We start from the raw sequence: 21,035 nt of genomic DNA on the forward strand, positions 1-21,035 counted from the left end.
CCTCCCTCAGAATCAACAGGACTGCTGTTGTCACGTGAGCTCAGTATGCCTCTTAATCCTCTTAATGCTTTTTGGTTTTCCACCCAAAAGGAGAAGCCTTGCTGCTTTTAATGATAGTCCTCCAGGTATTTCCAGACAGACAGCTATCCCCAAGGGTTTCTTCTCTATGTTCAATATATCCCCACTCTAGTCATCTGGATGCCACAATGTATCATGTTTTATCCTGCACTGAAGATGTCTAGGTATCTGATTTCCTTTGAGGGACATCCCACACTGGTGAGAACTGCAGAGACATTTTCTGTAGAAAATCCAAACACAGGCCTGTGATGGTCCCCAGCGGCGGCAGCAGCTCTGGCAGCTGAGCCATAGCGGTAGAGCAGCGTGGATGGTGTCTCTGTGGGAACTGTTTCCATGTCTTTCCTACCACACAGTGACTGCTCTAACTTACAGAGGACATAACGTGTTATCTAATTAGTTCAGTTCTCAGTCACGATGTATGCTGAAACTAAGACTCACTTGTGTATGATTCACTGTTTGACAGGCATCTTTCATCTTCCTTTAAGTGATCAAGAGACCTGAGCACACAGCATGTACTTGGGTCCTTATGCTGGTTGGGACAGCGAGGTGTGACTGACATCATGTTCTAACTCACTGCTGATGGTTTCCAAGTTTACAATGTTGCAGACACCAAATATTTATTGAAAATTCTACCAAAGATTCTTTTTTAAAACTTTTATTTTATGTATATGAGTGCTAATCTGCATGAGGGCATCAGATCACATTATAGATGGTTACTGTGAATTGAACTCAGGACCTATGGAAGAACGGACAGTGCTTTTAACTGATGAGCCACCTCTCTAGCCTCTATCAAAGATTCTTCTCACTAAGCTTTTTAATTTTGTTTTTTTTATTGAGTCGGGTTTCATTGATAGCATTTAATACTTGGAAGTCTGGTTTTGTTAGACTATTTGAGGATAACTGTTAGTACTGATTAAAGATAACGTAGAGTTAATATATAAGAAATTTCTTATTTAGTTATTCATATTAATAATACGATAACTTTTTAATTAAGCCCTACTAAACCAGGGATTGTTTTAAATGATTTATATGCCTATCTTACCTTTTTAAAAATTTCAAAGCAACTCATTCAGTAAGACTGGAAATGAGACTAGAGATGAGGACAAGATTAAAGAGAAAGACTTCGCCACCTTGGAAAGCCACACGGCTAATATCAGGGGCCTGAGTTCACTGGCTATCCGACCTGTGTTGGTGAGAGAAGGAATGGTTGTAAGGGCAGTACCTGTTCAGCTCGTTCCTTATATCCAGCAGTTCCTGCTGCTCAGTTCTCACTGTTTCTTTCTCCTCAGCCGCCAGGTAACGCAGCCGCATCTGCTCCAACTCCTCCTGCTGTTTTTTAAGGCGGGCCATTTGACTTTCTTGCTCCCTCTTAAAAGAAACAAAGAAGCTGGCATGTACCACTGTGAGAATACACATTTCATAGGACTGACTTATGGACAGTACTCGGGACAGAATGAAATGCTGCCAATTCTGGACCCAATGAAATGTAGAAATGCCCACCTTTTCTCCTAATTATCTTTTTTAGCCTTCTCTCTTTTTGATGTCATAACTCATGGCCAGTGAGGACTGAGGTTTGCTGAACAGTTACAGTATATAAGAATGTGAAGGCAGGAGCAGCCACTTGCCAGCACAAAGAAGTGCAGAAGAACCTGCATCTAGGAGCATCTAGGAGCGCCATCTACACACCAGTGTGCCTACAAAAACTTAACGACACAGTCTAGTTGACAAAGTTTTCCCTTCTCTAGGCTCATACAAAAATCCAAGCACATACTCTTTTTTGTTTTTTTTTTAATAAAAGGGGATCAAATGATCTATCTTAACTTGTATTTAAAAATTAACAATTCTTCCACAGAAGTTGATAAAAGTTTCTAAAACAATGTAATACTCTATAGGAGGAAGCCATTCCGTGCCTTGTAGGAGAATCTATTGTGACAAACTGTGCTGCAGTTAAGACAACCTACTCTGTGTGTGACAGGGAACTTCCAAGTTCACCTGTGTACTTCTCTGCAGACAAGCGCTAGTCTTTCCTTAGGACATAGCGGTATCTTCTGTGTCTGTACTGTCTTATTGTTCCTGACATGCCTGGAACCCAGACATTCGCCTGCTTCTGCCTCCTGAGTGCTGCTATGCCCAGCTCAAGGTAATCACTGCCTTAACTCCAGCACCAGGAGTATGCTGCACCGGCGTGCTGAGTTCTGTGTAGAAACGTCAAGTCCAGATTACGGTGTGTTGGGCTTCTTAACACTGACTTGATAGTCATTTGTATTGTCCTGTACAGTTCATCACCTACAGTAACGCAAAACCTTCCACTCAACTAATGCGCCATTTATGCACTGCTAAGGGCCGTTTGGGCAGCTTCCAATTTCATACTGCAAATACTGCCAATGTTAAGATGACTATGCGTGCCCTCTGAACACATCTGGATGCATTTTACCTAGCTCTATACCTGGGGTCAGAAAACACAACTGCAGGATTACAAAAATTGCCACACAGTCCATCACTGAATGGCTACTGTCAAAGTTCCTGGGCCCTGTATTTTTGAACATTCGGTGATTTTTTTCCTTCTTTTAAACAGTTCTGACAGGTCACACTATGGCTTGTCCTGATTTTATTTTGCATCTCTTCCCAAACAAGTCTCAGTACATTTTAATGGCACCTGGCTATGCTTATCTATATCGTTTTTACGGAAGCTCTGGGGTTTTCCTCTCTGTACCTGCTTACCTTTCTTACTGGTGTCACACTTCAAGGATCTCCCAGTATTCTTTGCTTTGCCCTTTCACCCCGTGTGTTTCACGATGAACAGACGCAGTCTGCATGGCTCCATCAATTCCTTTCTAGCTGGCCCTCGATGCCTTTCATTTCCCTTTTAATCCATGTCAGCCTTGGGGCTATTATTTTAAATGTATTTATTTATTTATTTATTTATTTATTTATTTATTTATTTATTTGTGTGTGTGTGTGTGTGTGGCGGGGGTATGTGCACAGTGCACGTGCCCGGGGAGGCCAGGCAGGTGTTGGAACTCCTGAAGCTAGAATTTATTTATTTATTTATTTATTTATTTATTTATTTATTTATTTATTTATTTGTGTGTGTGTGTGTGGCGGGGGTATGTGCACAGTGCACGTGCCCGGGGAGGCCAGGCAGGTGTTGGAACTCCTGAAGCTAGAACTACGCAGTGCTGTGAGGTCCCGATGTGGGTGCTGGGAACCAAACTTCTGCAAGAGCAGCAAGTGCTCTCAATCCCTGAGCTGCCTCTCCAGCCTGGGGATACTTACTTAGATCAGTATGTGATCAACAGGCTTTGTGCGCAGCGTGAGAACAAGACCTGCTTTCTTGCTCCAAACAGAACTCTAAGGGCAGTGCCGGTTCCCATGTTCGTAAGGATGTCTTGTGCATGACAGGATTGAAGGTATGCAGCACCTTGCCCTGCTCTCTGTATTGTATTTATGATAACACCTTGTTCAATGAGCAAGCCAGGGTTGTGGCCCTTCCAGGTTTTGTGCCTGTTTGAGACTAACTGGCTAGTTTTGCACATGTAATTTCCTTATGACGGAATCTACAGATTAATTTTAAGATTTAGAATCATGGTTATTACACTGGCCTCTTAATTTTTTTTAAATAGTCTGTGGGGTTAGGGTTATTTCTTCCTATTACTGTTTATGTAAATTTAATTGTTTGAGTCAGGTATTTTTTTGTATATATTATCCATTACGACTGCTGTACCATTATTTTTTAACTTATGAGTCACTTTAGTAGGTAATCAAACTCACGTATTTGTAGCATCCTAGTCTCTTCACATGCTGGTAGGATCCAGAGTCCTCTCTCCCTTGAGCATTGTAGTATTTACAGAGAGTGTCTCTCTTCCAAAGACTTCCTCTCAAAGAAACAACTTTTGTTTTTTTGTGCGGGTATGCTTGCATGCTTGCATGTGGAGGTAAACCTCGGGTGCTCTTCACTCACCCTGTTTTTAGAGCTGATACTGATACTTGGGGCTCACTGATAGGCAGGTAGATTGGTTGGTATGGGCCAAGGACCTGCCTGTCTCTGCCTCTGCCTCCCAGCGCTGGGGTTACCACCATAGGCCACCATACCAGGTTTCTATGTGGGTAATGGAGTTCAGACTCAGGTCCTCAAGCATGGAGGCGCTTTACTGAGTGAGCTCTCTCCCTAGCTCTGTCTACAAGAGACATTTTTCTTTTCAAAGCCCTCTCTAAGCACAGTCCTCCCAGCCCAATTTCCTGCTCTGATAGCTTGCATTTTCTAATCTCTACAGTCTTGATTTTACAATGGGTTATTAGACGCAAACTACTACAGAACTGTCTGATGTTACTGAATTTTATTAATTTACACTTCAGCATCCCTGTGAGCAGGGGACATCCTCATGTACAATCCCCTGAAATGTGGTGAATGTGGTCTCAGGTAGTTACTGCACTTTTGATGAAGTACCTCATGTGTACCAGAAAGTGTGGAATCTTGCATGGAAGTGTTTGTTCTGGATAAGCCAGTGGTCACTTGCAGTGCGTCAATGTCAGGTCCACATGCGCACACAACTGTTTTGGTTTTGTTTAAGCTTTTATACACAACTGTGTTGTGCTATGAGTATATCCTCCCTCATTCTATCAATCTGACTGTAACTGTGAAAGCTGCCACCAGGGATGCCTCCTGAGTCAAGACTACCTGCCTGAAGGATTGCTCTGCTATGCCAAATCTACAGGGAAGGTCTGTTCCTTATAGAGCATACTGTTGGACTGTTTGGAATGTGGGGTTATTCATATTTTCTCTATGAAAGCACTTAGCTCAGTTTCAAAGCAACCTGAAGTGTGTAGATTTCCATCTTTCCTCGGTACCATTTTCTATTCCTTTCATCTGTTTTGTTTCTTATCTTTTTTTTTTTTTTTAAAAGATTTATTTATTATGTGGAAGTACACTGTAGCTGTCTTCAGACACTCCAGAAGAGGGAGTCAAATCTCATTACGGATGGTTGTGAGCCACCATGTGGTTGCTGGGAATTGAACTCAGGACCTCCAGAAGAGCAGCCAGTGCTCTTAACCTCTGAGCCATCTCTCCAGCCCTTGTTTCTTATCTTTAATCAACTCTTTCATGTCAAATTACCTCTCAGGTTCTTCTGAGATATAAGATGTTTACTTAACAAAACCCAGTGTGAGTTAGGACTGTGACAGTCTTATAGAAAGCAAAATATGTTTCATACACTTGAACTTTGTTACTTGGTATTTGTATTGTTTTGTCGTGAATTTTTAATTTATGTGCATTTCAAACTTCATTGCATGCGTAGTCTCAAGCTTTATCTTATTGTGTGTGTCTGTGTGTGTGTACGCCTGTATAGTAGCCAGAGGACCATGCTGGGCATTGTCTTCTATTGCTTTCCACCTTAAGAAGAGTTTTCAGCTAACCTGGGACAGGTGACCATCTCTCCATCACTTCTAGAGCTGGACTGACAGAAGCGTGTGGACACACCTACCTTTGATAGGTGCCGGGATGCTTGCACCAGAAGCTATCTCCCCAGTCCTTAGCCCACTCTCTATGCTCTTTGCTGTGATTACTATTCTTATTTCCCTCTTTAGATCTGAATACTATTACTGACCTATCTTCTAGTTACCATGCCCTAGTCCATCTTAAGCAAATGAATTTTAGTTCTTAGTTTCCCTTGCAATGTTTCCCAGAATTCCTGAGTCAGAGTACTGTTTCTCTTAACAGTTCCTCCATTGTGCCAATTATTCTCTAGAGTATAGGAATCGTACAAGCTCCGACTGTTTGATTACTCTAAAGTCTACAACACTCCTTGATAGATTTCTATGGAACAAATGGCGACCAGGTTTTCCACTGATGAGGACTGCTGTGGCCAATAAGTATATAAAAAGGATGCTGAAAGTCATGCATGAAACATGGAAGTCACTAAATAACACTATCTCAACCTTATCAAACTCAGAATTTTAAGATGTCTAACAGTAGGCAATCACTGGCAAGACTGTGAAGAAGAGGAGCTATCGTGTGGCATGTCTGTGCTGGTTTCCGTGGTACTGGGGCTTGAGCCACACTTGCTCTGCAAGTCTCTCCCCAGGCCACACCCCTGCAGCTCTGTATGACCCTGGAAATGTAAAATTAGCATAACCACTTCAGGAAATCAGTGAGCAACATTTAGTAAAACTTAAAAAAGAAAGTGAATGTATTCTAGTATCTGAAATTTTATTTTTGGGTATAAACATCTGAAAACTGTTACTTGTGTGAGGACTGCTAAGACTGCCTTACCACAGGGAAACCTGTAAGAGCAGTTTTACTAAAGACTGCATATAAAACCTACATTAAGTGTGGTGCATTTTCATAGAATACTACTCCAGGTATCTAGAGAGTAAAACATGTGAAAACAAATAATACTATATGTCAAGAGGCCTTTAGGATTTTAAAACTGCCCAGTGCTAAGCAGGCCCTGAGTATGGAAGCTCAAAAATGTGAGGTGACCAGTTGCCCGGTTTCTTCCCAGCTCTCTTTACTGGTTTTGTAGCCAAATGTGAAGGGGTTGGGGCGCAGTGGGGTGGGGCGTGGTGGGGCATGGCGGGGTGGCTGTGTTGTTCTATCACTCTCCTTACAGCCGGCAGACAGGGCCACTCGCTGACACAAGGTCTCACCAGCTTGCCCGGGCTAGCCTTGCGCTCATCCTTCCTGCTCATCTTTATACAGACTTGAGATTACAGCTCTAAGTCAGCAGGCTTTCCTGGATATAGTTTTAAAATATCTTATGTGCTGAAATGACAAAGAAAAGATTCAGGATAATGGTAATTAGCGGAAAGCAAGAAGGTACAGTTCAAAGATAAGAGGTTGGGGGAAACCCCGTGTGTACAGTGCTTCTGTGTAAGCCTAAAGCAAGTGCACTGGCATCTCCACGCCCTACAGTAAACACCAGGGATGGTGCCGTGCATCTGTACCACAGCACTGGGAGTCAGGCTAGCCAGCTAGTGAGTGCCCAGTCCCCTGAGAGCAACCAAGAAGTGTGTGTGTGACCTTTGCGTGGTCCTCCTGGGTGCACGCATGGGTGTGCATACCTATCCATAAATGCATTCTTTAACAAGTTATTTTTAAGGAAAGAAAAGGATCTGGGCAAAAGGGGAAGGAAGGGAGATGGACTGCTTGTTATTACTTCTCTGTTACTTAATGCAGCTTCTACAGGTTTCTGAGCCAGTGCTCTTACTGTGGAGTCCTGATCCTTTTGCCTCTGACCCCTGAATGCTGGGATTACAAATGTCTACCACTACAACTAGAAAAATTTGCACTGTTTTTAAATAATATGAAAAAGTATGACTATAAGGAGAAAAATGAACAGAAATTGATTATTTAACTTTAGGCTACTTTAAAAATGAACTTAACACCTCCCCCAACTTGACACAGTTTTATTCTAAAACATATCAGAGAAATCTTTTAAACGCCTTGAGTTTTAAAGGAAGTATGCCATATTGTTAATAATCACATGTGCATGCAAAAACAAGGGCCAGGGCAATGCCTTCCATTGCCAGGTGCTCCGGGTTAAAGGCTCCTCAATCAAGTGAGTATAATCTTGATTTTGCCCTGGCTGCCTATAAATTCAGAAAGGAGATGTAAACATGCACACAGTAGACTAAACAGCTGCTACAGAGTGGCCACTACTTACTCTCCCACTCACACATACCATCCAAGTCTGTGGGAAAAACGCAGAACTAAACTAAGGAACTCAAGTCCAGTTTTCTGAAAATAACCCAGAGCTGACAAGCCAGTAGGAGGGCCTGGATGGTTTCAAGACACAGTTTTTAACTAAGACTTGGACCTCCAACTGTTTTCTTAAACAAAGATTTACATCCCCATCCTTGGCTAAATTACTTATAAATTAATCAAATTAATTACTCTGAGAGGATAAGCAGGAGGCTGGACAAGATAGTGCTGATGTCAGCCGATGAAGTCTGTGTTGCTCTAACTGAATATATGGGCTTAGTTTTAAACACATCTACTGTGCACAAATATGGTAAGGGACTCACGTGCTACTAAATAAAGTCTTAGTTCTGTTTCCTGTCCTGAGAACAAATATACAGAGTTTTAAAGTATATAACATAGTGAAAATGTTAGATTTTTTATGACTAATTCATGCTTTATACCATGATTCTTTTATCTTTAAACAATGCAGCTTTTATTCTGCTTGCAGATCTACACTCTAGAAGGGGCTTTGGTGACATTCTCATTTAGACCATGAAGACCAGTGCAGACCTCAGGTATGTTATCACTCAAGCATTTGTTTAGGTACTGTTTAAAAATATTTCTACAGCATATTTTCACAAAGAGGAAAAAGGAAACTAAATTGCCCCTGCATATCAAACAAGTAGTTTTAATATCTCAAGACGCCAAACCCAAAATATAAGAGTATTGTTTCCTTGTTTTCTAAATTGGGGCTCACTTCATGTCATATTTATTTATTACAGTTGTTGTCATCAGTTATTAAAAAACTTTAGAAAACATACAAGTTGGGTTGAGGCTGAGACTGAAAAGGAAAGTTTTTTCTAAACAATCAGAAGGTTACAATTTCTTACTTCACAGACTGACTACCCTAGGCTGCCTCTGAGTGATGGAAAGCTCTCCTTAATCGTTGCTCTGGCAATGGGCACCAGGCTTTAGCTCTTAGTTGCAGGCCGTACCAGCTGGGTTCTGTCATTAACATTTATTAACAATCTAAGATACGGCTTTCACCGTCTAATCCGCACTACACAAATGTTTTCTATGGCCCTCCAGAGGGATTCAATGTGACAAATTACTGGCAGAGATTATAGCCTCGTGGCTATTCACCAGAGGCAATGTAAAATTAACATGGTACTAATCCAATTTAAACAAAAAGTTGCACAAACAATTCTCTGAACAAAAGCAGAGAGACACTTCCAATTTTATTTTCAAACACAAAATAAATATGTTTTTAATAAAGACTTTTAGGGGAAATTTTTAAAGTAATTTTCACACATGTGAAATGTGTCAATTTAATGAAGTTATTAATTTTAATCTTCCAAAAACTGTTAGTGGCATAGCATAATTCAGTATGAAGACCCCATGGGCTATTGCTCTTCTTAAATTACCACATCTCAGTATGGCCTGCAAAACATCAAAGGTTCCTAGTGACCTCAAAACTTGTTTATAATGTTTCTACAGCAGAAAGTTTACAGGACAAGGGATAAAATTAGTCCAAAGAAAGAAAGCACTAAACACACTGCATTCATTCAGACTGCTATTTCGAAATGAGTATTTAGCGTGTGTGCACGTGTGTGACTCATACATGTGAGTAGATGCCCGTGTCCATGCATGCACAGAGAAGGGCAGAGCAGGACACTGGGAAGGAAGAAGTTTCCTTACTATGTGGAGACGAGATATTGTGCTGAACTAGTGGAGTTAGCAGTTTTGGCTAGGCTTGTGGCCAGCACGTTCCAAGGATGTATGTTACCCAGTGTGTCATCACCCCAGCCCTGGTGCTCTCAATTTCTTTAATGGACAGTAAGTTTGGGAGAAGTATTAATTCAAGTTTTCTAACCTTAATACATTTATAATAAATTCAAGAGGTAAGGAAAAAAGCTGAAAGTGATACCCTCGATACCCTCTCTTCTTAGGAACAAATAATAAACTTTTTTTTTTTTTTTTTTGAGCCACAGAGTAAAAATGTACAGGAAGAAAGACTAAATAGGAAACAGGGTACACGACAAGATCCATAGGATACCATGATGTGAGGAAGTAGAATTAGCAAAGAAGAATTTGGGGTGGGGAGATTTCATTATCCCTGGGCTTCATTTTGTTTCTTCTTAACAGTGTTTTCATGCATGCATGCCAGTAAGGCCAAGGGTTGACATCAGTGCCTTCCTCAATGTTCCCCATCATATTTCTTTGAGACAAAGTCTCTCAAAGTGAACCTGAGCCTGCCGATTTGGCTGTCCAGGCGGCACCAAGTGCCTTCTGGGAAAGCCTCTCCAGTGCCAGGATGACAGCCCCTGCAGCAGCACCTGCTCTAGTTTAGACGGCTACTGGTGTTCAGGCTGCTTGGCGAGCACGCTGCCCACTGATCCACCTCCAAGACACACAGCCTGTCCTAGGACAGGGTCTCTTGGTCTAGGCTGACCTTGTACTTGCCAGAGGCAAGGGAAATCTCGGACCCTGGAGCTTCTGCGTCCACCCTTTCTTACTTTTAAAGCCTACCACAGCCAGATGCAGTGGCTCATGCCTATAATCCCAATTACTTGGGAGCCTGAGGCAGGAGCATTATAAATTCAACAGCAGTCTGGGCAGCTTAAGGAGAGGCCCTTTCAGAAGTAGCTTGCTACTATCTACTTCTCTCCCCACTCTCCTGGCTCCCTGTTCCACATGTCCTCCCTATGTTCTGTAAGAAACCACGGTATCTTAGCATTATGACTTTATAAAGTCCAGCTGCTTCTTCCTCAGAGACAGTCAGTTCTCCTCAGCGCTGCTCAGCAGGCAATGACACCATGTTTCCTACTAGGACATGCCAGCTCCTCACTTGTGCTCCAGTGCTGTTGTGGGAAACCCTTGTCATGCAAGCACTGAATCTGCAACAGGAAGAGCTGGCTCATGCTTCAGTCTGTCTTATCACTTAGTGTCTCCCTGAGCACACACGACAAACTGTCAGTCCACTTCTTCACCTGCTCTCTAGGGATTACAGAATTAAACACAGCACTATACATCACCACGGAAACTCTTCTCTATTATCTGCCACTCACTTAAGCATAAGAACCCCAGGCTCTCTCCCACACAGCTTCAGGTCGCTCCTTTGCCAAGGACTCCATCGCTTGAGGTCAATCAGATACCAGAAAGATGCTTATTTCTAAATCTAAAACCTAAAATGCCCACTCACATTTGCAAATCTTATCTCCTTCCTCTGCTCCAGTTAAGAGAGTCTTATTATGAAATCCTGGCTGGCCTGGAACTTACTATGTAATCCAAACTGACCTCGAACTCATTGCAACCCTCCTGCCTCAACCTCCAGATGTTGCCGGGGTTACAAGTGTGCACTGCATCCTTGGCTCCACTGGCTTCTTACATTGTATCTCCCAAACTGGAAAGCCTTCCCAGAATCTCTGGCTAAGCCCTTAGCATCATCTTTCACAAGAATCTGGTTTCACGTCTATTTCTATAGTTCCAGGCTTTGTTCCTGGAAATGACCTCTAAAATGCAGCCTCCTGTACCTAATACGAGCTTATGCTTTCTCACTTCATGATTCTTTGTAACAACCACGGTAGTTACTACATATCCTCTATTCCGTCGCTATGTCACAACCAGACTTGCTACTAATATTCTAATGACTCAACTCCAGAGGCCCATCTGAAACACTGCCTGGTCTTCACATATCATCCCTAAGTCATACTGAACAAATAGGTTTTCTCTTCTAAATCATGCTCAGCTAACTGCTACAACTGTCTTCCTTACTGCTGAATTCTCACCTCTCTAGAGGGTGAGGTCCACGTCTCATCTACTCACAAACACTGAGCATAGTGTTTAAGAAGCACTTGTTACTGTGCGAGATGCCCACACTAGGTCTGACAGCATTGAAATAGTACATTGTTATTTTGAAAATGAAAAATATAAATAAATAAATCTAAAATAAAAAACTTTTGAGCTCTAGTTTGGTGAGACTAGCATCATGGTCAGGAGACAAGCGTACTTAAAAATACTGTAAAGAAAGAAATTACCTTTAGACTCTATAATTAATGTCCAACTGAAACACAAGTGGATTTTGTGTTTACATTTGGACATAACACTTAAGATATCGCCTTACATACATGCAAATATTATAAAATATGAAAAGAATCTGAAATCCAGAATATTCTGGTCCAATTTCAACTGAAGGACACAGGAGCTGAGTGTGGCCACTGTGCAGTGTCTAATCCCCGCTGGTAGCCTGCAGTCCCAGCAGAGCCACAGCTGCTCTGGGACAGGTGCTCGACTACTCCTTAATTCCTCTCCAGTCTGGCAGGTCTCTAAAACGATGGTAAGGACTCACAGAATATAGTATTATGGAAACATACTAAAACTAAAGAAATATCTGGTAGACACTACGGACCAGATTCATTCAGAATAAAACTGATTTTTTTTTTAAGTTAGAGTAATACTTGTGATCTTTCAACAGGTTCAGTAAGTCATATTCAAAGTAAAACCCTCATTCATATTCTCTAAGATCTTAATCATTTGAAAAAATTATGGCCCAAATTAAGATTAATTTCTGATGAAAAGAACTTTTTTGTCTAGGAAGGGAAAATATCAACAAAGATTTTCAAAAAACTATGAAGTCTTTTAAATTTAAAATTATGCAAAACTTCCCTATGACAGCTTTCATAATTAAATAATTATATATTCCTAGGAAATTTATTATAAAATATGTTAGGCTCTTAAATATTAAGAAATGCAGCCGGGCGTGGCGGCGCACACCTTTAATCCCAGCACTTGGGAGGCAGAGGCAGGCGGATTTCTGAGTTCAAGGCCAGCCTGGTCTACAGAGTGAGTTCCAGGACAGCCAGGGCTATACAGAGAAACCCTGTCTCAAAAAACAAAAAACAAAACAAAACCAATTAAGAAATGCTAAATTTAGTTTATCCCAAAATGGTCCCCTTCATCCCCTTTAGAGAAGTCCCTAATGGAAATGAATCCAAAGGACGGAAGCAGTTGTTTATAAGTGAAAGTAAGTTGATTATTTCGAACAAGATTACTGGTAACTAAAAATAAAAGATATAAAAGTTCCAGCCTTCAATTGTGAAAACATGACTCTGCATATTATAGCACATTAAAAAATCAAGCCAAAGCCTCGGATCTTAGACCACAGCACTGGCGACGACAATACAGATTTCTAACCGTGTCAAACAGGACACTTACAAAGCTGCGAAGGGAAGACAGCGTCTGCTCCCGGCCACGTACCTGCTTTAGTCTGGCAAGTTCTTTCAAAGCTCGGCCCCACTGCTGCTTGTAATGCAGTTTAGACTTGGTTGCAGATTCCAACTTTCTTTCAAGTTCAACCTAACAGTGATTAAAATCGTATCAAGTGAAACACTATACCACTGTGTGCAATCACTGAAAGATAATATATACAAAGAGTCGGGCTTAAGAAAAGAGTTTATACAGCGTGACATATGACATCGTCTGAAGCTGTTATATAATTTACTATAAATATTGTGGCACATGGACATTTTCTTGTTTAAAATATAGTATTATTTTTATTGCCTTGCAGGCTAGACTAAAAAGAACTGAATTAGTCTTAGCCTCTAGACAGTTACTGTAAATGTATTTAAACGTGTATATTACACAGAGTGAAAACTACATTCGTTTTTAACAAAAAGCAGCTCTAACTGTTAACATCCCTCTTGAGCTGGCACCCACTCTCAGCAGGCGGATTTTCCTTGAGATGGCCTATCATTAGGTGGAATTCTGTCTTGTAATAAAGAGAGCTGGAGAGATACTTTCATAACTTTTGGCAAAACCACAGAACGCTGAAAACAGTGCAGTGTTTTATCAAAAAGCAATTTACTAAGAGGTGCAAAGTCAAAAATGAAAAAATATTTTAAGAATGTTAAAATAAACCCAAGAGGAAGAAAAATAACGTTCCTTAATAACACACATCTCACTTTTATTTTCTATCTTTCCTGAAATATATAAAGAAAAACACTAAAGTGATTCAATTAAAAATCCGGTTATTTATGCTTGCAGCAGGCAATCTGTTGTGCCTGAACTAAAGCCAAGTTGGCTATGTTCTGGAATGTCCTCACTCAGTGCTTCAAACCATGAACCAAGCAAGCCCATGCAGCCAGAAGACAGCTTTGCTGTTACGTGATAATGTAATAATCCGCTTGAATTACAGCAAAACATTGTCACTCTGAACTAGCTGATTTTTTTAATATCAAGTTTAGTTTTTTTCCCATACATACAACTCCCAATGTTTCACAGAAAAACAAAAGATTAAGACTCTAAAAAATTCGAATGTTAGAAAACTCAGAGCAGAATAAAATGTGAGGAAGAGCAGGCTGCCAAGTCCTCGTCACCAGGGCCAGACCTCTCTGCGGTTATATATGGCACTTAGAGTCCAGGTCTTCCTGCTCCACAACCCCACCCCGTGCTAGGACTCACATGTGTTGACGTTTCACAACCAGGCTCAAGCATCTTGAGTTGAGTGATATTGCAGAGATTACTGGGGATAATCCCTCCACTTGGGCCCCGTGATTCATGCACATCACTTGGTAATTTAACAACAAGCCATACCTCAGAAGAGTGGAGACAGTCTCTGAGAGCATGCACATGGGTCCTGGACAAGGTCCGCGTCTGGGACCAGACCAAGGATGAGGCCTAACAGACCCACTCGAACAGTAAAGACTAGGCAGCTCTACCAGCTTTGCATAGATATAAAAATAATTCATACTTTCATAGTTACACGCACTAATTTAAAACACACACATCATTCTGCCTATTTTATTCTTAAAAACTTACTTTCGAATCTGAAGCACAAATTCATTACTACCAATAACCCCTAATTTCTATTTTAAGAATATTGTGCTTGTGATTCCAAAGAATTGCGTGGACCCAATTCCTAGAATAATGCGTGTAACCAAAATTTCCTTTGGTTTTATTTAAATTATTTTTATTATTTACTAAGACTTCAAAAACGTAAAATATAATTAAAATACTTCTTTTTCCTCCCTCCATCTGCTCCCAAGGCCTCAACTCCCTCTCAAATTCATGACCTCTTTTCTTTACTATTGTTAAATACACACACAAACACACACACACACACACACACACACGCACACACACACACGCACACACGTGTGCACGCGCACATAGGCTGAATCCATTTACTGTTGTTTGTATGTATCCAGTTCGAAGCTGCCCATTTTGGGTTAGATAACTAATTTGGGGGACGTCCCTGGGAGAAGCTGTCTCTCCCTTTCTCACCGTCTTCAGGTGCCTGTAGTTCTTTGTGTAGGTAGGACTCAGTGAGATTTCCCCTCCTAAGTTAGCATGACTATTTATGCTGCCTTTGTTTGGGCCTTGTTTAGGCAGCCATATCGTTGAGGTGTGTGGGGGGAGAGCCTCCTTCTCATTTATAGGACACACATTCTCACAGAAGATTTCTAAATAGTTACTATAATATCAGGACTTTTACTGCTGTTTTGAAACTGACCTTGACTCTTGGCCTCCTACATCAACGGTGCTTGCAGTACAGGTATACACCTGCGCTTGTAATTTTATTTAGGGCTTCACTGTTCCGAGACTGAAGTCATATACCATAGCTAAGATAAATATCCCTGAGAGGAGACAGATCGCTCAAGACCTAAATCAACTCAGAATGCAGAAGACGAACTTCCCATCCCCTACAAAGACCTAGCATTCGTTTTTGTCTTGAGTCCATTCCCAGGTCTAACCTATCACAAGGAACTACTTAGTCGTCCCTTGAAATACTTTCAGATTTCCCCTTTTCTCTTCCTATTCCACTTACACAGCCCAAGCTTCTCTCTCCTCATGTCAACTATACAAGTGTCTCTTATTTCTGCAAACTGCTCTTTGCCTAGGATCCAAACTATAATCTCTGTACTTCTTGCTGACCCTTCCTCAGAAGTCTTCAACAAGAAACCCCACTGCCCAGCCATGTGCCCCGCAACTCTTCTCACCCAACTGCCTGGGCTACTCATTCTTTTCTCTTTCTTCTGCTTGCCTACATCTTAAAGCTCGCCTCAGATCTGACCTCTGTCTGAGGCTCTCTTGAACCTGCTACAATATGAAACACCAAGTGGTTTCGCTTGGATTGGGTTAGTCATGGTCATTTACTCCTCGAAGTCATCTTTGAAACCACACAACATTGTTTAAAGTACCCGGGAATAATAAATACTTTCGCTCGCTCTTTTTCTATCTCTCTTATTTTTCTAAGAGTAGTAACTCATTAGTTACCAAAATATCATTCAATACTACACAACTTTTAGCGTGATTCAAATGTTGACCTTCTTTTAATATGTTGATTTTCAAGCTCTATATACCCCATTAAAACATATGCTTTCCATATTTTAAGTTTTTAAAGCTTTAATAATTTACAAACTATGTAAAGAATATTTTCTAGGTGACAGAAATCTCACAAAGCTGAGTGCAGTGGCTCACAAGTATAACTCAGCAGCCAGGAAGCTGATGCAAGGTTGGGGCCCGTCTAAGCTACAGAGTGTGTGCTAGACCATCTTGTAGGTAAGACCTAGCTTCAAAAAAGGTGAAAAAATAGGGTTGGAGTGCAGATGCTGTGAGGTGGCTCAGAGGGCAGGGTACTAGCAGCACGAAGCCCACAGCAGTGAGACCAGTGTCCTGGAGCCACAACGGAAGGAGGGAGGGAGGGAACTGACTTCCGGAAGAGTTGTCAAGTGCCAATGCACACGCGTATATTCTCTCTCTCTCTCTCACACACACACTATGAAAATTAAAAAAACCATAAACTATTTACTTTTGTAATAATAAAAGGAATCAAGATTTTATAAAACTGTATATTAGTGTTACTTTAGACTCTTTAGATGAAAATGCACATGGTGCATCAATAGGTGGGCAGCCATGGTGTCACACAGTTTTGATCCCAGCACTCAGATCTCTATAATTCAAGGACAGCCATGGCTACAACAGTGTCTCTGTATTAAGGAAGGAGGGAAGGAAGGGAGGGAGAGAGAGAGGAAGGAAGAAAGAAAGAGAAAGAAAGAAAGAAAGAAAGGAAGGAAGGAAGGAAGGAAGGAAGGAAGGAAGGAAGAAAGAAAGAAAGAAAGAAAGAAAGAAAGAAAGAAAGAAAGAAAGAACTCTTCCCCAGGCACCAGCAAGCCTGGAGAGGCACTTCAGACACTGCTTCACTGTCCAGCACTTCTCTGCGTTTATCAGTTACTATTTCAGAATAAGACTCTGCCCTCTCCTGGTTCCAAAAAGACTTACAAGGAATTAAAAAAAAAAAGGTAAGTTGTTTTACTGTACACTCAAAACTGGAATGCTAGAAGCATGGCTTAGTTCTAAGACAGAGACAGTCACAAAACAATGTCTCCAAATACAGTCCTGGTATTTAAATAAATGTAGACAATGCCCCAGGTTCTATGCTAAGCATTTTGTCCATTTTATTAATCCTGTTTAAAAGACAGAAGTCAACAGAAGTGAAAAAGCTGTCCACTGTGACACAAGGAAGGGGCCGAGTGAGCAAGAGACAGCAGTCATGTGGTTATGTGTTCCTGATGGCGACTGCCATGCACACAGCTTAGGACGAGCCTAACTCCCTCTGTGGCTTTAAAACCGACCTGGTCCACATCACACTCTCAGTGTCTGCAGGAGCTCCCGGACACTTCTCCCTTCTCCCAGCTCTGCACCTCTGCTTCCTCCACTCAGACCTCAATGCAAATGCCCACCTCTGGATAGCTGTTGGATAGTCATACTTCTTTAAACAGTATTTTATGGGGCTGGAGACATGATTCAATACTCAAGATCATTTGTGGCTCTTCCAGAGGACCCAAATTCAGGTCCTAGCTCCTAACTCCAGCCCTAGGAGCAGATGCCCTCTCTGACTTCTGTGGGTACCTCACATTCATGGCATTTATTTCTCTCTCTCTCTCTCTCTCTCTCTCTTTCTCTCTCTCTCTCTCTCTCTCTCTCTCACACACACACACACACACACACACACACACACACACACAGTAAGATAAATCCTATAAAATAGGTAGTGTGTGTATGTGCATTTGAGTTCCAGAACGCATATGTGAAACCAAAGCAAAACTGGCAGGAGTCCTTTCTCTTGGCTGGAGCTGGAATTCAGGTTGTCAGGCTGAGTAGCAGACACCTTTCCCACTGTATCATCTTGGTATCCCGCATGTATACTTTGTAATGCCTTGCTGCACATTTTGGCTGTGGAGGAATTCCAACATAAATGCATGACTGCATTTCAAACCCAGAAAATGGAGTGCAGTGAATATTTCTTCTCTAAAGGCTAGGAAGTATGTGGGTCTCTACCCTGAAAGTTCCTGTGCAGGACACAGGATCCAGAAAGTACAGAAATAGAGCAGTCACAGTGACCGCCTCACCACTGAAAGCTCACCACTGAATCAGAGGATCTGAGGTCCCGATATGGCGCTAGCAGCAGGGGTACCTGGGTAACTGGAATGAACACTGGCTGTGCCCTGCCTGCTTCTACACATTCCCACTCAGACGTTGGGTCTGGGTCTTTCTCCTTCTGACAAGGGTTGATTTCTTCCTTCCTACAGCAGTCACTTCTGTTCACAATCTACTTATGCAAGCTGTTACTGACAACACACAACCAATTCAAATACCACCAATGTCACACACCTCGCCCCCTCTGCTGTGCTGCATTGGAGCAGAGTCCTGTGCACACGTATTCATTAGTGGCTATATGCGTTGATCACCAGGGCTCGTGACACTGACAGAGGCTGACAGTTACCTTCTCCAAGGTGAGGAGGTTTATTTCTGACTGCAGCCGGATTTCTGGTTTGTTGTTCTGTTGATCCTTGAACTGCTGAAACTCTTTTTCCAAAGTCTTATACTTATTGCCAGCATCATTAAGCTGTAGAGAGAAAGGACATTATAGCCACGACAAGCAAATCTTCATACTGCACAGTCATTCTAAAACATGTTATGGTGGAACATTTGGAAAAAATAAAGTGGCCAGTAAGAATTCAGCAAATTAACTAACAGAAAAGCCTTTTGTTTTTAAACTAGGTAAAAAATTCAGGATTGAACGGCTTAATGCCTGAAGGAATGGCAAAGACACCAGGGCTAACCAGGAGCAGAGGCTTCTCATCCTGCACAACTGGTTCTGATCACAGCTCCCAATACTTGGTAAGTTATTAGGGTGGGCAGGGAAGGAGACGGGGGACAACAGATAGACAGACAGGTAGTGGGTGGCCTTAATTGAACACTGAGGGTAAAAAGACATTCAGTTTGGCTGAGGGCGGTGGCTCCATAATCTATGTAACACCTACAATCCTAACGCTTGATAGGGCAAAGCAAGAAGACTGCCCTATGTTGGAGGTAAGTTTGGAGAACACAATGAGTTCCAGGCTATCCTGAGCTACTGGATGTTTTAAAGAGCAAGTAAACAAAAGTATATAATAATTTATAAGATCTTTTCACATGTAGATTAACAGTGCAAATGACAATTGTTGAGGATGACTTCTGAAAACATACACTGATGTCACAGTTAGACAAACCTATGGGCTCTTTTTCTATGACAACAGATGTAATGAAGCTGAAACTCTGACATGTTACATGGCTAAGGGACAACTTAGAGCAGCACTGATGCGCTGCACCCAGCACAAGGACAGCTGCGACACACTTGTCAAGCTGCCTGCGTGGTCCTAAAGAAACAACATCGTCCTTAGAGGAAGCTGCCCCTACAGCAAAGATTCCCACATAATTCACTTTTCCACAGAGACCTTTTGGAAATGATCTCACTTTTGCTTGGTGTGCATGATGTATGTATGTGTCTATACGTGTTTGCGTGTGTATGCACACATGTGGAGGCCAGAGGTCAACATCAGCATCCTTTTCAACTGTTTTCTAACTTATACTCTGAAAGAGGTCTTTATTGACTCCGGAGCTCTCACAGACTGACTGGCTGGGCTGACAGCGAGCACGAGGCATCCCCCTGCCTCTACCTCCCAGCACAGGGACGACAGAGCATCAGTACCAGGCCCAGCACTTTACTTCGGCACTTGGACCCTCACCCAGGTCGGAATGTTTGCCTGGCGCACACGGTCTCTGACCGAGACATGTTCCTCGCCCCACTTTTATATCTTAACAAAAAATACACTAATAGTAAGTGCATCGGGTTCTTCACCACTCACGGACACTATCATAAGCGACTGCCACTGCTACAATTGTAGAGGTAAAGGTTGCTAGGGCACAGAGGACAGTCCTTGGGAGGCCAGCATTATGGCCATGGCCAGAGTTCTGGTGCTGCACTCACTAGAATACAAACAGGTTTATCTTCATCAGTTCTTTGTGTTTAACGGCCTCTTCTTCCAGTCTAACTGAAATAACATATCTAATATATGCAACCATGTCAGTGTAATGACCCCAGATTGTCCTTATGCATATCCCTTGAGCAAATTGGATAATTCACCAGTTTCTCCCCTGATAAAAACTGAGCTTCAAGAATAAAGGTGTGCCTTTGATAATTTTTTTCAAATTACCAATTTTCACACCAAGACTGTTGCTCCAGAACTGTGAGTCGGTGTCACCATCTTGGGGTGGACTGACAGGTATGTGACAGAAGGTGGGCGTTTGCTCCAAGCACTCCCTTGACTCTGCCGATGATGCCGTTGCTCTAAGCGCCTGAATCTCGAGCTTGAAGAACACTACTACTGGTGAACCCCATGACAAACACCCACTTTTATATGGTGAGAGAGACCCTCAGAAACAACCAAATTCGCATTTACAGCCATACAAACAGTGTGGGTGAGAAAGCCTTGAGCTACCACGGACACTATTCATGACAGAAGGTCCTGGAGCATGCATCACACACATCTAATCCACACTCAAGTTTTTCAAGAAAGATAAGTTGAATTTTTAACAGCCTGATCTTTTCCCTCTATTTTCTACAAATATTTATTGAGTTTCTACCACTGCCGATACCAGGCTGGATTCCAGGACAGAACTATAAACAAAAAGGTTTCATGGAGCAACAATCTGAGACTGATTAAATGATCATTAAATGAAAATAAAAATTGGCATGTAGTAAAAAAAAAAGAAAAAGAGCAAGGAAGCAATATTCCAGGAGTACATTTAACATAAGCTTGAAAATATTATTGGGGCAAGTGGCATTTTATAGTAAGTAATGGAAGAACTCATAGCATACCCAGGGCCCATGGAAAACAGAACACAATGAGGCCTCGTGGGAGAAGCTAGCAGGGTGTGCTAGTGGAGAAAGGAGAAG

General features: G+C 41.9%; 1 protein-coding gene and 1 long non-coding RNA gene across 3 annotated transcripts in view; one reads left to right on the forward strand and one right to left on the reverse strand.

The window, feature by feature from the left end:
- Gm19466 (predicted gene, 19466) overlaps positions 1-20,836 on the forward strand; it is a 57,268-nt gene extending 36,432 nt beyond the window's left edge. Inside the window, exons 2-3 of the long non-coding RNA NR_040349.1 lie at positions 8,265-8,331; positions 18,818-20,836. This is a non-coding gene — a long non-coding RNA (predicted gene, 19466). The remainder of the gene's footprint in view (positions 1-8,264; positions 8,332-18,817) is intronic.
- Positions 1-21,035, reverse strand: part of Cep120 (centrosomal protein 120) — a 63,914-nt gene that overhangs the window by 2,860 nt on the left and 40,019 nt on the right. The window contains exons 18-20 of one of the 2 annotated variants that reach the window (NM_178686.4): positions 18,540-18,662; positions 13,013-13,111; positions 1,301-1,446 (exon numbers count right to left, since the gene is read on the reverse strand). In NM_178686.4, the coding sequence (NP_848801.2) occupies positions 1,301-1,446; positions 13,013-13,111; positions 18,540-18,662 (368 nt within the window). The remainder of the gene's footprint in view (positions 1-1,300; positions 1,447-13,012; positions 13,112-18,539; positions 18,663-21,035) is intronic. The other variant, XM_011246906.2, reaches the window with a different exon arrangement.

The sequence above is a fragment of the Mus musculus genome, chromosome 18 (genome assembly GCF_000001635.26).
Source record: "Mus musculus strain C57BL/6J chromosome 18, GRCm38.p6 C57BL/6J".
NCBI classification, from domain to species: Eukaryota; Metazoa; Chordata; class Mammalia; order Rodentia; family Muridae; genus Mus; species Mus musculus.